The 12,642-nt window shown below is 42.8% G+C and overlaps 1 protein-coding gene across 1 annotated transcript; it reads right to left on the bottom strand.

Moving 5' to 3' along the window:
• Positions 1-1,788: 1,788 nt before the first annotated feature.
• DYDC2 (DPY30 domain containing 2) lies at positions 1,789-12,591 on the bottom strand. Its single transcript, XM_047761035.1, has 5 exons — positions 12,466-12,591; positions 7,344-7,414; positions 7,016-7,220; positions 6,547-6,669; positions 1,789-2,418 (listed from the first exon to the last, which is right to left on the bottom strand). Exons 3-5 carry the CDS (start codon positions 7,181-7,183, stop codon positions 2,158-2,160), a joined length of 552 nt encoding a protein of 183 aa, XP_047616991.1. The 5' UTR covers positions 7,184-7,220; positions 7,344-7,414; positions 12,466-12,591; the 3' UTR covers positions 1,789-2,157.
• Positions 12,592-12,642: the final 51 nt, after the last annotated feature.

Here is a 12,642-nt window from a genome sequence, read left to right as displayed (position 1 = left end):
GCTTCAGTGAAAAGGCAACTTTCGAGTGAAGACCTAAGGGAAGAGAGTGTCAACTTTAATAATAGAATAGCCAGTATTTTACCAGCAACAGTGAATTTAGAAGGGAACAGCAGAGGAATTGCAATTCAGACCATAGGCAAATCCACAGAAGGAGGAACGGGAATTTACTTTTATATCAGAAAGGGGGCAGTTGGGAGGGGGATTCTGATAACCAAAGAGCCAGCTGGAGGAAACAGGAAGTCTAAAGTATGGAGGCTTCTCATTGGTTGTGCTGCTACAGCCTCTTACTGGTTGGGCTGCTACTGGGTCGAGAGGTTTTATTCTTCTTGCTGGCTAGTAAAGTAGAGGCACCTTCCAGTCGGAGATGTAGGCAAATGTCTCTTCCTGTTTGGAGTAATTGATGATGCATGGAGGAGAGTGAGAGCTCCCCCTATATGCCTATATCCCAAGTCTAACTTTAGCTGAGGTTTCTTTAATTCCATAAGAGAATCTGCAGAAATTGAGGTGTGTGGGAGATGGGAGATTTCCAAATGGAGAGAAGAGAAACAAAAGTTCTGAGATTGAACCATGCTGGCATGTTTGAAGAACAAGAGGTTGATGGGGGCTGGCATGGAGAGAATAATATGAAGAGTAAAAAGATGATGGAGAATGAGAAGAGTCTGGTAGGTCATAGTAGGGGCCTGAAATGTTTCTGTGAAGGAGATGGGAAGTCACTTTTTGACATGATCTGGCTTAATGTTTTACCAAGATCATCCTGATGTTAATGTTGAGGCTAGACTAGAGAAGGTCAAGGGCAGAAGAAGGGCGAATCAGTTAACACACTATTGTAATAATCTAGGCAAAAGATGATTGTGGCTGGTGCATCCAAATGGTTGAATTCAGTTCTTATTTTAAATGCAAAGCCAACAGAGCAGATTTAGGGCTAACACAAAAAAGTAAACTCAAGGATGGCACCAAGAGTTTTGAGCTGAGCAAATTTAAAAATGGTAGAAACTGGTTCAGGGAGGACATCAGGGGTTCCATTTACATTACAGTGACCCTTGAACAACATGGGTTTGAAGTGCACAGGTCCACTTACGGACAGATACTTTTCAGTAGTAACTACTACAGTATTACATGGCCAGCAGTTAGTTGAACCTGAGAGTATGGAGGGCCAACTATAAGTTACATGTAGATTACCCTGTGTTGTTCAAGGGTCAACCATAATTAGGTTTGAGATGTCTGTTGGTCATCCAAGTAGAGATATCAAAGAGGCCATCAAGTTCAAGGAAATCTTGATTACAGATATAAATCTCCAGTCATCAAAATACAGATGATATTTGAATGAATACAGATAGAAAATAATTGAAAAAATTTTACTGTTATTGGACCTGTTTTAAAAATAAGGACATGTGTAAATCTCCCTAGGGGTCTGATTGCAAAATTCAGTTAAGATATGAACACATAAGATAGATACGTTTTCACTGTCTAGTCTGCAGAAAAATGATAAAGCAAGAAGAAAAAATCTTGGAGTTTCATGGTGACCTAGTGATTAAGGACTCAGCACTGTCACTGCTGAGGCTTGGGTTAACTGCTGTGGCTCAGGTTTGACCCTGGCCCAAGAACTTCTGCATGCTACGGGACAGCAAAAAAAAAAAAAAAACAAAAAAGTCTCATTAGTTTGGTTACTTATTTTATATCCTTATTGTGAGTTTCATATCTTCACATGATTAAAGGGTTTTCATGACTAATAGGACAGGACTTGGGCTGCAGAGTCCTTGCAGACAGCATCTCAAATCTCTCTCTCTCTTTTTTTTTTTTGGCTTTTTAGGGCCGCACTTGCAGCATATGGAGGTTCCCAGGATAGCGATCTAATCAGAGCTACAGCTGCTGGCCTATACCACAGCCACAGCAACGCCAGATCTGAGCCATACCTGCGACCTACAACACAGCTCACGGCAACCCCGGATCCTTAACCCACTGAGCGAGGCCAGGGATCAAACCTGTGTCCTCATGGATTCTAGTCAGGTTTGTTTCCACTGAGGCATGATGGAAACTCCTCACATCTTGTTTTAATTCAAGTAGTTATCATCTTCGAGTAAGAGCTCTTCTAGTTGGCCATTTTCTCAGCTTGCAGCTTTGACAGAAGCATCATTAGAATGATCCACCTTCTACAGCCTAGGGAGGGGATTTGGAGCCAGGATACATTTCGGGAGCAACTTCATGCTGAAAAGCCTGGTAATTTATTTTTTGTGGAGTTTCAATATTCTGGCCAATCTGGACAGATGGTTCTGAAGAAGGAATCTGTTGAGGCATTCTTGGCATCATATTGGAAGTGCCTGGTAGACATTCCTGCTTTAAGGCTTCCTTCTCAAGGGGTTTTGTGTTCTCCTGCATGAATATGGTTTTCTTTGTGGAGCTTGCTACAGATATCTGCGGCTAAATATAAAACAAAAGAGCAAAAAAGTCATTAGCAGAGACCAAAAATACTCAGCATGGCAAAAATTCAACATGCCTTTTTCATGCCCAAGACTGAACAAACTTGAAAAAGACCTGATCTAGCAAAGCATAAAACAAATCTGGTAGGATCAAGATAATTCACCAATGATTTAACTGCCTCATGGAACAAAATTTAACACCTTTTACAGGAAAACTACACTATCTAGATGCCTTATAAAGTATCATCTACAATGTTCAGGTAATAATTACTAGACATGTAAAGAAGTAGGAAAATGTGAACCATAATCTAGAGAAAAAGTATTTAATACAAGAGACCCCAAAATGACAAAGATGATGAGATTGGCATACAAGAACTTAGAACTGATTACAAATATTTTTAAAAATTTATTTATTTATTTATTTGTCTTTTTAGGGCCATACCCTTGGCATATGGAGGTTCCTAGGCTAGGGGTCTTATCGGAGCTGTAGCTGCCAGCCTATGCTATAGCCACAGCAACACCAGATCTGAGATGCATCTGTGACTTACACCACAGCTCAAAGCAACACCGGATCGAACCTGCAACCTCATGGTTCCTAGTCAGATTCATTTCTGCTGCACCACAACGGGAACTCAAATATTTTTTAAAATTTAAAGGAGAAAAATGGTCATCATTAGTGAAAAGATAGAGTATATCAGCAGAGAAGATAGAAATTATAGAAAGGAAGAAGACAGAAATTCTAGAATTGAAAAACAAGATAGCCTAAATGAAGAAAAAATTTACTGACTCCCTAAATAGGATATTGGACATTGCAGGAGAAAGAATCAGTAAACTTGAAGACATATTCATAAAAATTATCCAAACTGAAGCATGGAGGAATAAAGATTGGAAAAAAATGAATATAGTCTCAGTGACCTATGGGACAATATCAAGAATTCATGTAGGAGTTTCTGTCATGGCTCAGGGGAAACGAATCTGACTAGTATCCATGAGGACTCAGGTTCAATCCCTGGCCTCTCTCAGCAGATTAAGCATCTGGTGGGATCTGGCATTGCTGTGGCTGTGGTGTCGGCCAGTGGCTACAGCTCTGATTCAACCCCTAGTCTGGGAATTTCCACGTGCCTCAAGTGAGGCCCTAAAAAGATTTAAAAAAAAAAAAAAAAAAAAGAATCCTGAGTTCCTGCTATGGCACAGCAGAAGCAAATCAAATGAGTAACTATGAGGTTTTGATTTCTATTCCTGGCCCCAGTCAGTGGATTAAGGACCTGGCGTTGCTGTGAGCTGTGGTTAGGTAGCAGTGGAGGCTCAGATTCCAAGTCGTTGTGGCTGTGGTGTAGGCTGGCAGCTATAGCTCTGATTTGACCTCTAGCCTGAGAACCTCCATATGCCAAAGGTCTGGCCCTAGGGGGAAAAAAAAAAGGAATCCATGTAATTGCAGTCCCTGCTGAGGGAGGAAACCTTGGAGCATGAGCTCTGTTGGACACCTCTACCCCCATCTTTGCCCATTGTCACTCAACAGTGGACTCTGTGGAGCAATGCAATGAGGGCTGTAAAGTACTTGCTCACATGCTAAGACACTTCTAACTCCAAAGTGCCATGAATTTGTGCAGCAACTCTATGTATTGTTTCCATAAAACACATGTGTGGCTCAGATCTTTATAAATAAAGGGACTGTGTTTTCAGACTTAGAAGCAGAATAATGGTTTATTTACTCAAAGCTGCCTCTGCTTAATGAAGAGAAACCAATACAAGGGCAACTTTTGCCAACATTCTTTTAGGTCTGACTCAAATGCTACCTCCTCTGTGACTCTCTTCTTGATTCCCATAATTGGATATGATCTCTACCACACATAGTGCTCTCTCTGTTTCTACTCCTCTATTGACACAACCACTGGACCAGCAGTATTCAGTCTGAAGTACTCAAAGACTTTCTAAGGTATATGCAAGCATTGCCAGTTTTAGGATATTAAGGAAAATCTTGCAAAAATTTTCAGTATAGGCATAAAAGCCCATCAGCTAAATCAGCGGGCCTGCTGAAATCTTATGCAGCCCATCCTGGGCCTATGTTGGATAAGTTTTACAGCTCTAGTGATGAAATCTAAAGATGACAGTAGCAAGGAATAGTTTGCAGTTCACTTTGAGCCAACAAGAAACCAGAATTTAGAATCTCGTCTTTTTTTTTTATTACTTAACGAATTTTATTACATTTATAGTTATACAGTGATCATCACAACCCAATTTTATAGCATTTCCATCCCAAACCTCCATTGCATCCCCCACCTTCCAACCTGTCTCCTTTGGAAAACATAAGTTTTTCAAAGTCTGTGAGTCAGTATCTATTTGATGTACCTCCATCTCTCTGCGCTTTATCTAGCTCTTTCAGTTTATACTAGGAGAGTAACTTGCACTTGGATGACATGGCTTTCCCTTGCTAGGTAAGCAGTAAGCTTTGTTTTAGATCACCGTTGGGTTCTCTTTATTTCCTTCTAACAAAAGGAATCAATTTCCATAACCAGATCATTTGCACATGAACAGTTTCCTAAAACTGAGAACTTGCACACAGTCCAGGCATCATAGTGGCTCTCATTTCCCATCTTCCTTTACAGTTGCCTTTGTCTCTTGCTTGGCAAAAGAACAGCAAACCTTTAACTCATCCACATCTTGCTAAGGAACATTGCTACAGGGTAAACAACCTCCTGAGTGCAATGCAAAGGGATAAATCAAAATATTGATGGGAGCAAAGTTTTCTTTAATAAAGGCATCATAAAACCAGGGCAGAGTTTGGGAGTCTTTCCCTGCCTTATATATTTCTGTTTCTATTAACAGTGAAATGTGTTGTTAGAAAAGGATCAGAGTGGGCAGCAAAGTAAGGACAACTTTTGCTTAACGATCTCACCTCTTTCATCTCTTAACAACCGTTCAAAGAATGAGTTGTTCCTGAGGGAGAATTTCTTTAACTACTATTTTCAAACTGTGGTAGGAAACTGTCTTTCTTTTGATTTCTTTCTAAAGCATCCAGACTTAAAAAATAAATCTATTAATTATGAGGAAAGCTGAGCATATTGCTATAAATGTACATAAGCTCAATAGTCTCATGTCTTCATCAAAGTTGGCTTTGGAAACTACCAAAAGCTAGTGAATTGTACAAGACCACATTAAAGATTTTATGTTATTTTTAATTTTTTTTCTTTTTAGGGCTGCACCTATGGCATATAGAAGTTCCCAGGCTAGTGGCTGAACTGGAGCTGCAGCTACTGGCCTACACCACAGCCACAGCAACATCAAGCCACATCTGTGATCTATGCCAAAGCTTGCAGCAACTCTGGATCCTTAACCCACTGAATGAGGCCAGGGATTGAAAGTGCATCCTTGTGGATACTTGTTGGATTCTTAACCCTCTGAGCTACAATGAGAACTCCTACATTAAAGATTTTAATGCAGAGGATAGACTGATAGTTAAATAGATGTCAGATATCAAGCTCAAGAAGTCAATTTGCTTTCCACATGTCACGTACTTTGTAGAAAGCACAAAATGACACAAGGTATTTTTCAGAAGACTGTGGCAAAAATTGTAGGAGATAAAAGCTATGCTTGTTGGACTAATGAATATATGGTTGTTTCCAAGTAATCTAAGTTAATAATTCATGACCACTATGAGAGCATCACAGAGGAGACATCTGTGGCTTGATACATAAATAAATAAACAGCATATACTAAATACTTAAGTAAATAGTATATAATAAATAAAATATCTAAAAAACATACTGGAAACCATATTTGGTTTCTGAAAAATATTGAGTAATTTTTGAAAAGGGCTCAAAGGATCTTGTATGGAATGTTCCAGGTGACACACTAGATTATTTTAAAATCTGATTTTTTTAAACCAGTAACGTCTAAGGTAGCCCCTGAAATCTAAACATGGAATTGCCTTTAAGCATTTTCTTAGTTCATTGATAGGGATTTTATTGACATGGACTGTCAATAAGATTGATTTATATACAAGCATATGAATATGGAGGGAAGAGTAGGATCACAGGAGGCTCAGTGCACTTTGCTGAGCTGACTTAGGGATTTCCTGGTACCCACCACAGGGTGTGTGCGTGCCCAGTGCCAAGTTCCTCCTCCCTACCTGGGGACACTTTTCACACTCCTGTTGAATCTCACACTCTTCTCGCTTCAGCATTTCTGTTATTTTGGCTTCTTTGAGGCTAGTATCATATTCTTCCTGCAGCTGGACCTTCTCCTGCCTGCCCTGTGGTGATAGAACAGAGTGGAATCAGGTGAGCCGGGGAAGCATGCACCATTCCTGGGACAGACCATAGGCCCCAGGCCCTTCAGGCCTCCTGAGTTTGCTCCTGGAACTAACTAGCTTCAATCTCCAGGATCGCCAGACCACCAGCTCCACCACTCCTCTGAGATGGAGTCTCTCGTCAGCCCCCAGACTCCCTAGACTTTAGGGATATCTGGACCTAAGCTATCCTTATAAGTGGAATTAAACCAAGAAACTCCCCAGGTCAGCTCCAGACTCCTGCCTTGCATTTCAGATTACTCTGGGAAAGCTGAAAAGCCCACCCCAACCTGATTCAGTGTACACATACCTTTTCTTTGGCTTTTGCCGTTTTCCTGTAATGATAAAGCCAGTGAGCCAGGTACTCTATGGGGTCACTGGGCTGAACCTTTGCTACCTCTGCCAGCGCCTGGACCAGGCAATTTCCAAAGCACTTCTTCAGGTATTCGGTTTCCATCTCGGTGGGCTCGGGAAACATCAAAACAGAGTCACACTGTTCTACAAATCTAATTGGACTTAAGAAAAATAGACACATTCCAATCAGTGCAGATTCATTTCAGGATAAATAAGAGATGTTTCTGGATCCCACCCTTCCCCAAATAACCAATAAATAATAGGTACCTGCCAATAGATCTTACCTTCAAATGAACTTTTTTCTAAATCTCTCCAGCTGTCCTAGTTGGAAAGTAGGTCCTGGGGGTCATCAGGCCTGAGAAGAGTTTGGCAGATTGGTGTTGAAGAGTGACAAAGGCCTCTACCTACCCACGCATTTCTACTCTTGATTAGGGAGGAAATAACTGAGCAAGGAGGAGGTCCCGAGAGGGGCTATGAGCACCCACCAAGATGCACTATTGTGAGGTCGGAATTTACAATCATCTATGACACAGATAAGACAGGCTTATATATTTCACAACCACCACTGAGAAGCCCTGAGGAGGAGAGGGAGGGAAAATGCTCAGCACTTTAGCTACTGCTGGTCAGGGGCTCTGCCAGCACTTAACACAATATTCCATTCCCTATGGCTTAAGCAAGAAACGAGGTTGAGTTGAGCCCCTGGATTTACTCAACCAGATGTTGAGAACTGGAGGGAATGAAGCCTGAGTTAGACCATAAGTATGGAGTGGAGATGGAGTGTAGGAGTAGGAATGCAGACTCTGGGATCAGATAGACTAAGTTCCAGTCCTGGGTCTGCTGTTTATTAGCTGTGTGATCTTCAGCAAGTTACCCAGTCTCTCTGAGTCTGTTTCCTGATCTGTGGAACAGAATGATAAAACTATGTATCTCATAATTGTGAGGATTAAAAGAGATAATAAGTACATGTGAAATACATAGCCTGGTGTATAAAAATGTTTAATAAAAATTAGCTGTTACAGGAGTTCCTGCTGTGGCACAGTAGGTTGAATCTGACTGCAGTAGCTTGGGTTGCTGTGGAAGTGTGGGTTCAATCTCCAGCCTGGCACTGTGGGTTAAAGGATCTGGCATTGTCACAGCTGTGGCATAGGTTACAGCTGTGGCTTGGATTCAGTCCTTGTCCTGGGAACTTCCATATGCCATGGGTGTGGCCATAAAAAAAATGAGCTGTTACAATGGATGATTTGAGAGATGAAATGGCCAAGTACTCAGCTTATTCCTAATCATCTCCATTTTCCTGAAGCTTACATATTTTAACTCCAAAAGAACGGAGTTAAAATAGACACATTCCAATCTGCAGAAACAAATCTGACTAGTATCAGGAGTTTAGGGTTAACAGATGCAGACTATTGCTTCTGGAATGCACAAGCAATGAGATCCTGCTGTGTACCACTGGGAACTATATCTAGTCACTTATGGTGGAGCATGATCATGTGAGAAAAAAGAATGTATACATGTATGTATAATCAGGTCACCATGCTGTAAAGTAGAAAAAAAAATAATGTATTGGGAAAATAATTTTTTTTTGTCTTTTTGCCTTTTCTAGGGCCGCTCCTGTGGCATATGGAGGTTCCCACGCTAGGGGTCTAATCGGACCTGTAGCCACCAGCCTTTGCCAGAGCCACAGCAACACAGGATCCGAGCTGCATCTGCGACCTATACCACAGCTCATGGCAACGCCGGATCCTTAACTCACAGAGCAAGGCCAGGGATCAAACCTGCAACCTCATGGCTCCTAGTCGGATTCATTAACCACTGCGCCACGACGGGAACTCTGGTAATTCTTTCTTAAAGTAGAATGCCAATAAGTAATTGTGAAAAGAACAATGGAGTTAAATCATTTTGTAACCATCATGTGTAACTGAAGCAGTCATCAATGAGCGCTAAAATTCAGTGAATACTTGACAAGGAATAGGATATTTATATAGTCTCAAAGTTTCCCCCCACAAATTATGGATTAATTCCAAAAGGAAATAGAGAAACTTAACAGTGTGAAGCCTGGCCTACACAACCTTAACCAAGTGATCAAAGTAAATATCACTAATAAAGGGGACAAAATAACATCACGCATCTCCTGATGTGATGCATTTCTTAGTGGGACATAATACATTTCTGTGGATTCTGGCTGCAAACACAAGACTAGAATTTGACTGAGGGAACATCAGGCAAAGCTAAATTGAGAGACAGACTGCAAGTGGCCTGTGCTCTTAAAAATATCAAGATCATAAAAGACAAAAAAAAAAAAAAAGATGAGTCTAAACAGCCTTTAGATCAAAGGAGGCTAAACAGTCATAACGACTATTTGCAGCACATGATCCAAGGTTGGGTCTGGACAGGAAATTGGAATTCTGTAAAGCACATTGTTGGGAAATCTGAATGTGGATTGTAGATTACATAATAGAACTGAATCAGAGTTAAAATTCCTGGTTTTGGTAATTAAAATATGAGTAAGAAAATGTCATTGTTCTTACGAAATACACAGTGTGGTAGGGCTGAATAATAGCTCTCAAAGTTGTCATGTCCTCATACCTGGAACCCATGAAATATGTTACTTTGGAGTTCTCTTGTGGCACAGCAGGTTAAGGATCCAGCATTGTTTATCCCTGGCCTCAGTTTGATCCCTGGCCCAGGAACTTCCTCATGCTACAGATGTGGCCAGAAAAAGAGAAATATGTTACCTTATATGGCAAAGGGACTTTGCAGATGTGATTAAATTAAGGAGTTGGGGGGGGGGATTATACTGGATTATACAGGTAGGCACAGTGTAATCACAAGGGTATTTATTTATTTATCTATGCCATACCCACAGCATATGAAAGTTCCTAGGCTAGGGATCAAATCTGAGCCACAGCTACAGCAATGTTGGATCCTTAAGCTGCTGCACTGGGCCAGGATCGAACCTACTGCTGCCACAGCAACAACGCTGGATCCTTAACCTGCTGTGCCACAGTGGGAACTCCCACAAGGGTCTTTATAAGAGGGATAGAGTAAGGTCACACCAGTAGAAGGAGATGTGACAATGGAAGGGTAGCGTCTAGAAGGTGGAAAAGAAAGGAAATGTATTCTCCTCTAAAGCCTCCAGAAGGAACCAGCCCCGCTGACACTTTGGTTTTAGACTTCTAAGACTCATTTTGGATTTTGGACTTCAAAAACTGTTAAGATAATCAATGTGTGTTTAAAGTCATTAATGTAGGGGTAGTGGTGGAAGGTGGGGATGGGTGGTGGCTTTTTCTGCCAATCTGTGGCCCACCTAACCAATGCACTTAAATAAACTATCTTCTACACCCCTTCTACTCAAGTGTGGTCTAGGATCAGCAGCATTGCATCATTGCATCACCTGAGGATTGCTGAAATGCAGATTCTCAGGTCCCAGCTCAGACCTTATGGATGGAGAGTCTGTTTTTTTGTTTTGTTTTGTTTTTTGTTTTTTTCTTTTTGCCTTTTCTTGGGCCACTCCCGTGGCATGTGGAGCTTCCCAGGCTAGAGGTCTAATTGGAGCTGTAGCTGCTGGCCTACGCCAGAGCCAGAGCAATGTGGGATCCAAGCCGCATCTGCAACCTACACCACAGCTCACGGCAACACCGGATCCTTAACCCACTGAGCAAGGCCAGGGATCGAACCCACAACCTCATGGTTCCTAGTTGGATTCGTTAACCACTGCGCCATGACGGGAACTCCGAGAGTCTGTATTTTAACAAAATCCCCAGGTAAGGCACAGTTACAGATCTACCTTGCCTTCATCACAGTAGGATTGGCCTTCCCAGAGGGCAGAATCACCATCTCTGCTTTCCCAGGAAGCCTCTTCACTGCCTGGTCCTCTGGTGGCTGCCACACTGAGGCAACCCTTTCTGGAGAAAGCATCTGCTCTAAACTGAACATTTTCAACAATGGTCTCAACAAAATACGTTGGCCTGACTTGATGGGAAGACAGTAGAGCCAGAGAAATAGAGCCACAGTGTGAGGCCAGGAGAGAGAGGGGCTAAAGGGATGTGTTTTACAGCCCACTCCCCACCAACTCAGGCCATGCTCACCAGTGAGAAGGGGGCTATTTTTCTGAGTTTTCCAGAGCTCCTCTGAGGTCTACTTGTACTGATCCTCCTTGCTCATGGCCTTGCATTCAGGTGGGGAGACATGTATAGAGATTGTCTTTGTTCACACTGTATTCCTAGTGCTGGGCTCACAGTAAGTGCTCAGCAAATATTTCTTGACTTAATCAGTCAGGACTTCGATGCTTGTGGCCCAGGCAAGAGCTCACGCTTCCTCCCATCTGTTAGTGCCCATGCTAACATCTATGACTCAACCAACATTTACTGAGGCACCTCCTGCCCAGTACTGCCCCACATAAATTAGAACATGAGAAATGCTAGCCTGTGCACAAAGGACTAAACCAAGGAAGACTGCAAATTGTTGGGCTTGGTGGAGGATGGAAGGCTTTCTGGAGGTAGGGAGCACATCACAGTGAAAAGAATGCCAACTAAAGAACATTGCTAGCCAGCTGATTCTACAAGGATTGCTTAGCCATTACAGTTGTTAACTGAGTCATTAACACAACCTAAAAGGAGTTCAGGATGGAGATCAGGACTGAAGCAATCTGTTCTCTGGAGAAAATGATAGAACAGGCCTTCAGATAGTTAGAAATTTTCAGGAAAAAATTTTATAAGCCCAGTTTCTTGCATCTTCCCATACTTAGGAAAGCACTGAAATCATTAAGTCATCTGTGCCTGGTGACTAGAATAACCTTTCACCTAGATATGTGTTTGACTGCAGGTACCCCTTCTCCAAAATCACACATATGCTGACCACCCCCCTACTTCTTCCATGCAGGAGCAGTTCCTTAGAGCTGTCACAGCGGCCATCTCCAGGGCTAAAGTCCTCAGTTTAGTCCCCAAATGAAACAACTCACAACTCTCAGATGTGCAATTTTTTTCAGTGGACAGGAACCAAACAGAGGTCACCAGCAAGTGCAAAGGTGCTAAGCGGGGAAAATACCAGGCTATAGGTAGCTATAACTTCCTCTGCTCTAAAGCCGTTAGCCCCCCACCCCATCGCCTGCAGCCTTTGAGGCTTCTCTCCCGCAGGCCAGCCCTCTCCCTTTTCTCTCTCCCTGTGTGCGCAAGCCTGCCAGCTCCGCTCGATTCCCCCTTTTGGCTGTCCTCTTCTCACTGCCTCTGGGTTGTACGTCTCTGCTCACCTAACCTGGTGCTCCCTTCCCTCCATCGGTAATCTCGCAAACCTAGCGCGCCCCCTCCTCTCAATAGCGCATCCTACCCCGCCCCTCTTTGCTCCTCTCCTATGGCCTCTACTCTCCTCTCCTCTCTGCGGCCTCCTCCCCGCCCTACTGCCGCTCACCGCCCGACACGCTTCCTCTCTACTGCAAATTCTCCGCTCCTCGCCCAGCGCTCTCTGCGGCGCTCCCCTTTCTCTCAGCACGAGGCAGTCTCCTGCGCCTGGGCCTCGCGCTGGTTGCCTAGCGACAGGACGCGACTAGAGGGTAGGTAGGCGCCTGCGTCCCGCGCTGGCTTAGAG

Source organism: Phacochoerus africanus, chromosome 15, assembly GCF_016906955.1.
Source record: "Phacochoerus africanus isolate WHEZ1 chromosome 15, ROS_Pafr_v1, whole genome shotgun sequence".
Taxonomy (NCBI): domain Eukaryota; kingdom Metazoa; phylum Chordata; class Mammalia; order Artiodactyla; family Suidae; genus Phacochoerus; species Phacochoerus africanus.
The sequence above is the reverse complement of the archived record's forward strand: the minus strand, read 5'-3'. Positions and strand labels throughout refer to the sequence as shown.

What these genes read in the sequence shown, in the direction of transcription:
- DYDC2 (XM_047761035.1), bottom strand. Translation starts at nt 7,183, where the DNA reads ATGTTTCCCGAGCCCACCGAGATGGAAACCGAATACCTGAAGAAGTGC. An exon ending in CGGCAAAAGCCAAAGAAAAG is followed by an intron (nt 6,670 to 7,015) that starts GTATGTGTACAC and finishes CTATCACCACAG; the next exon opens with GGCAGGCAGGAGAAGGTCCA. An exon ending in AGTGTGAAAAGTGTCCCCAG is followed by an intron (nt 2,419 to 6,546) that starts GTAGGGAGGAGG and finishes TTTTATATTTAG; the next exon opens with CCGCAGATATCTGTAGCAAG.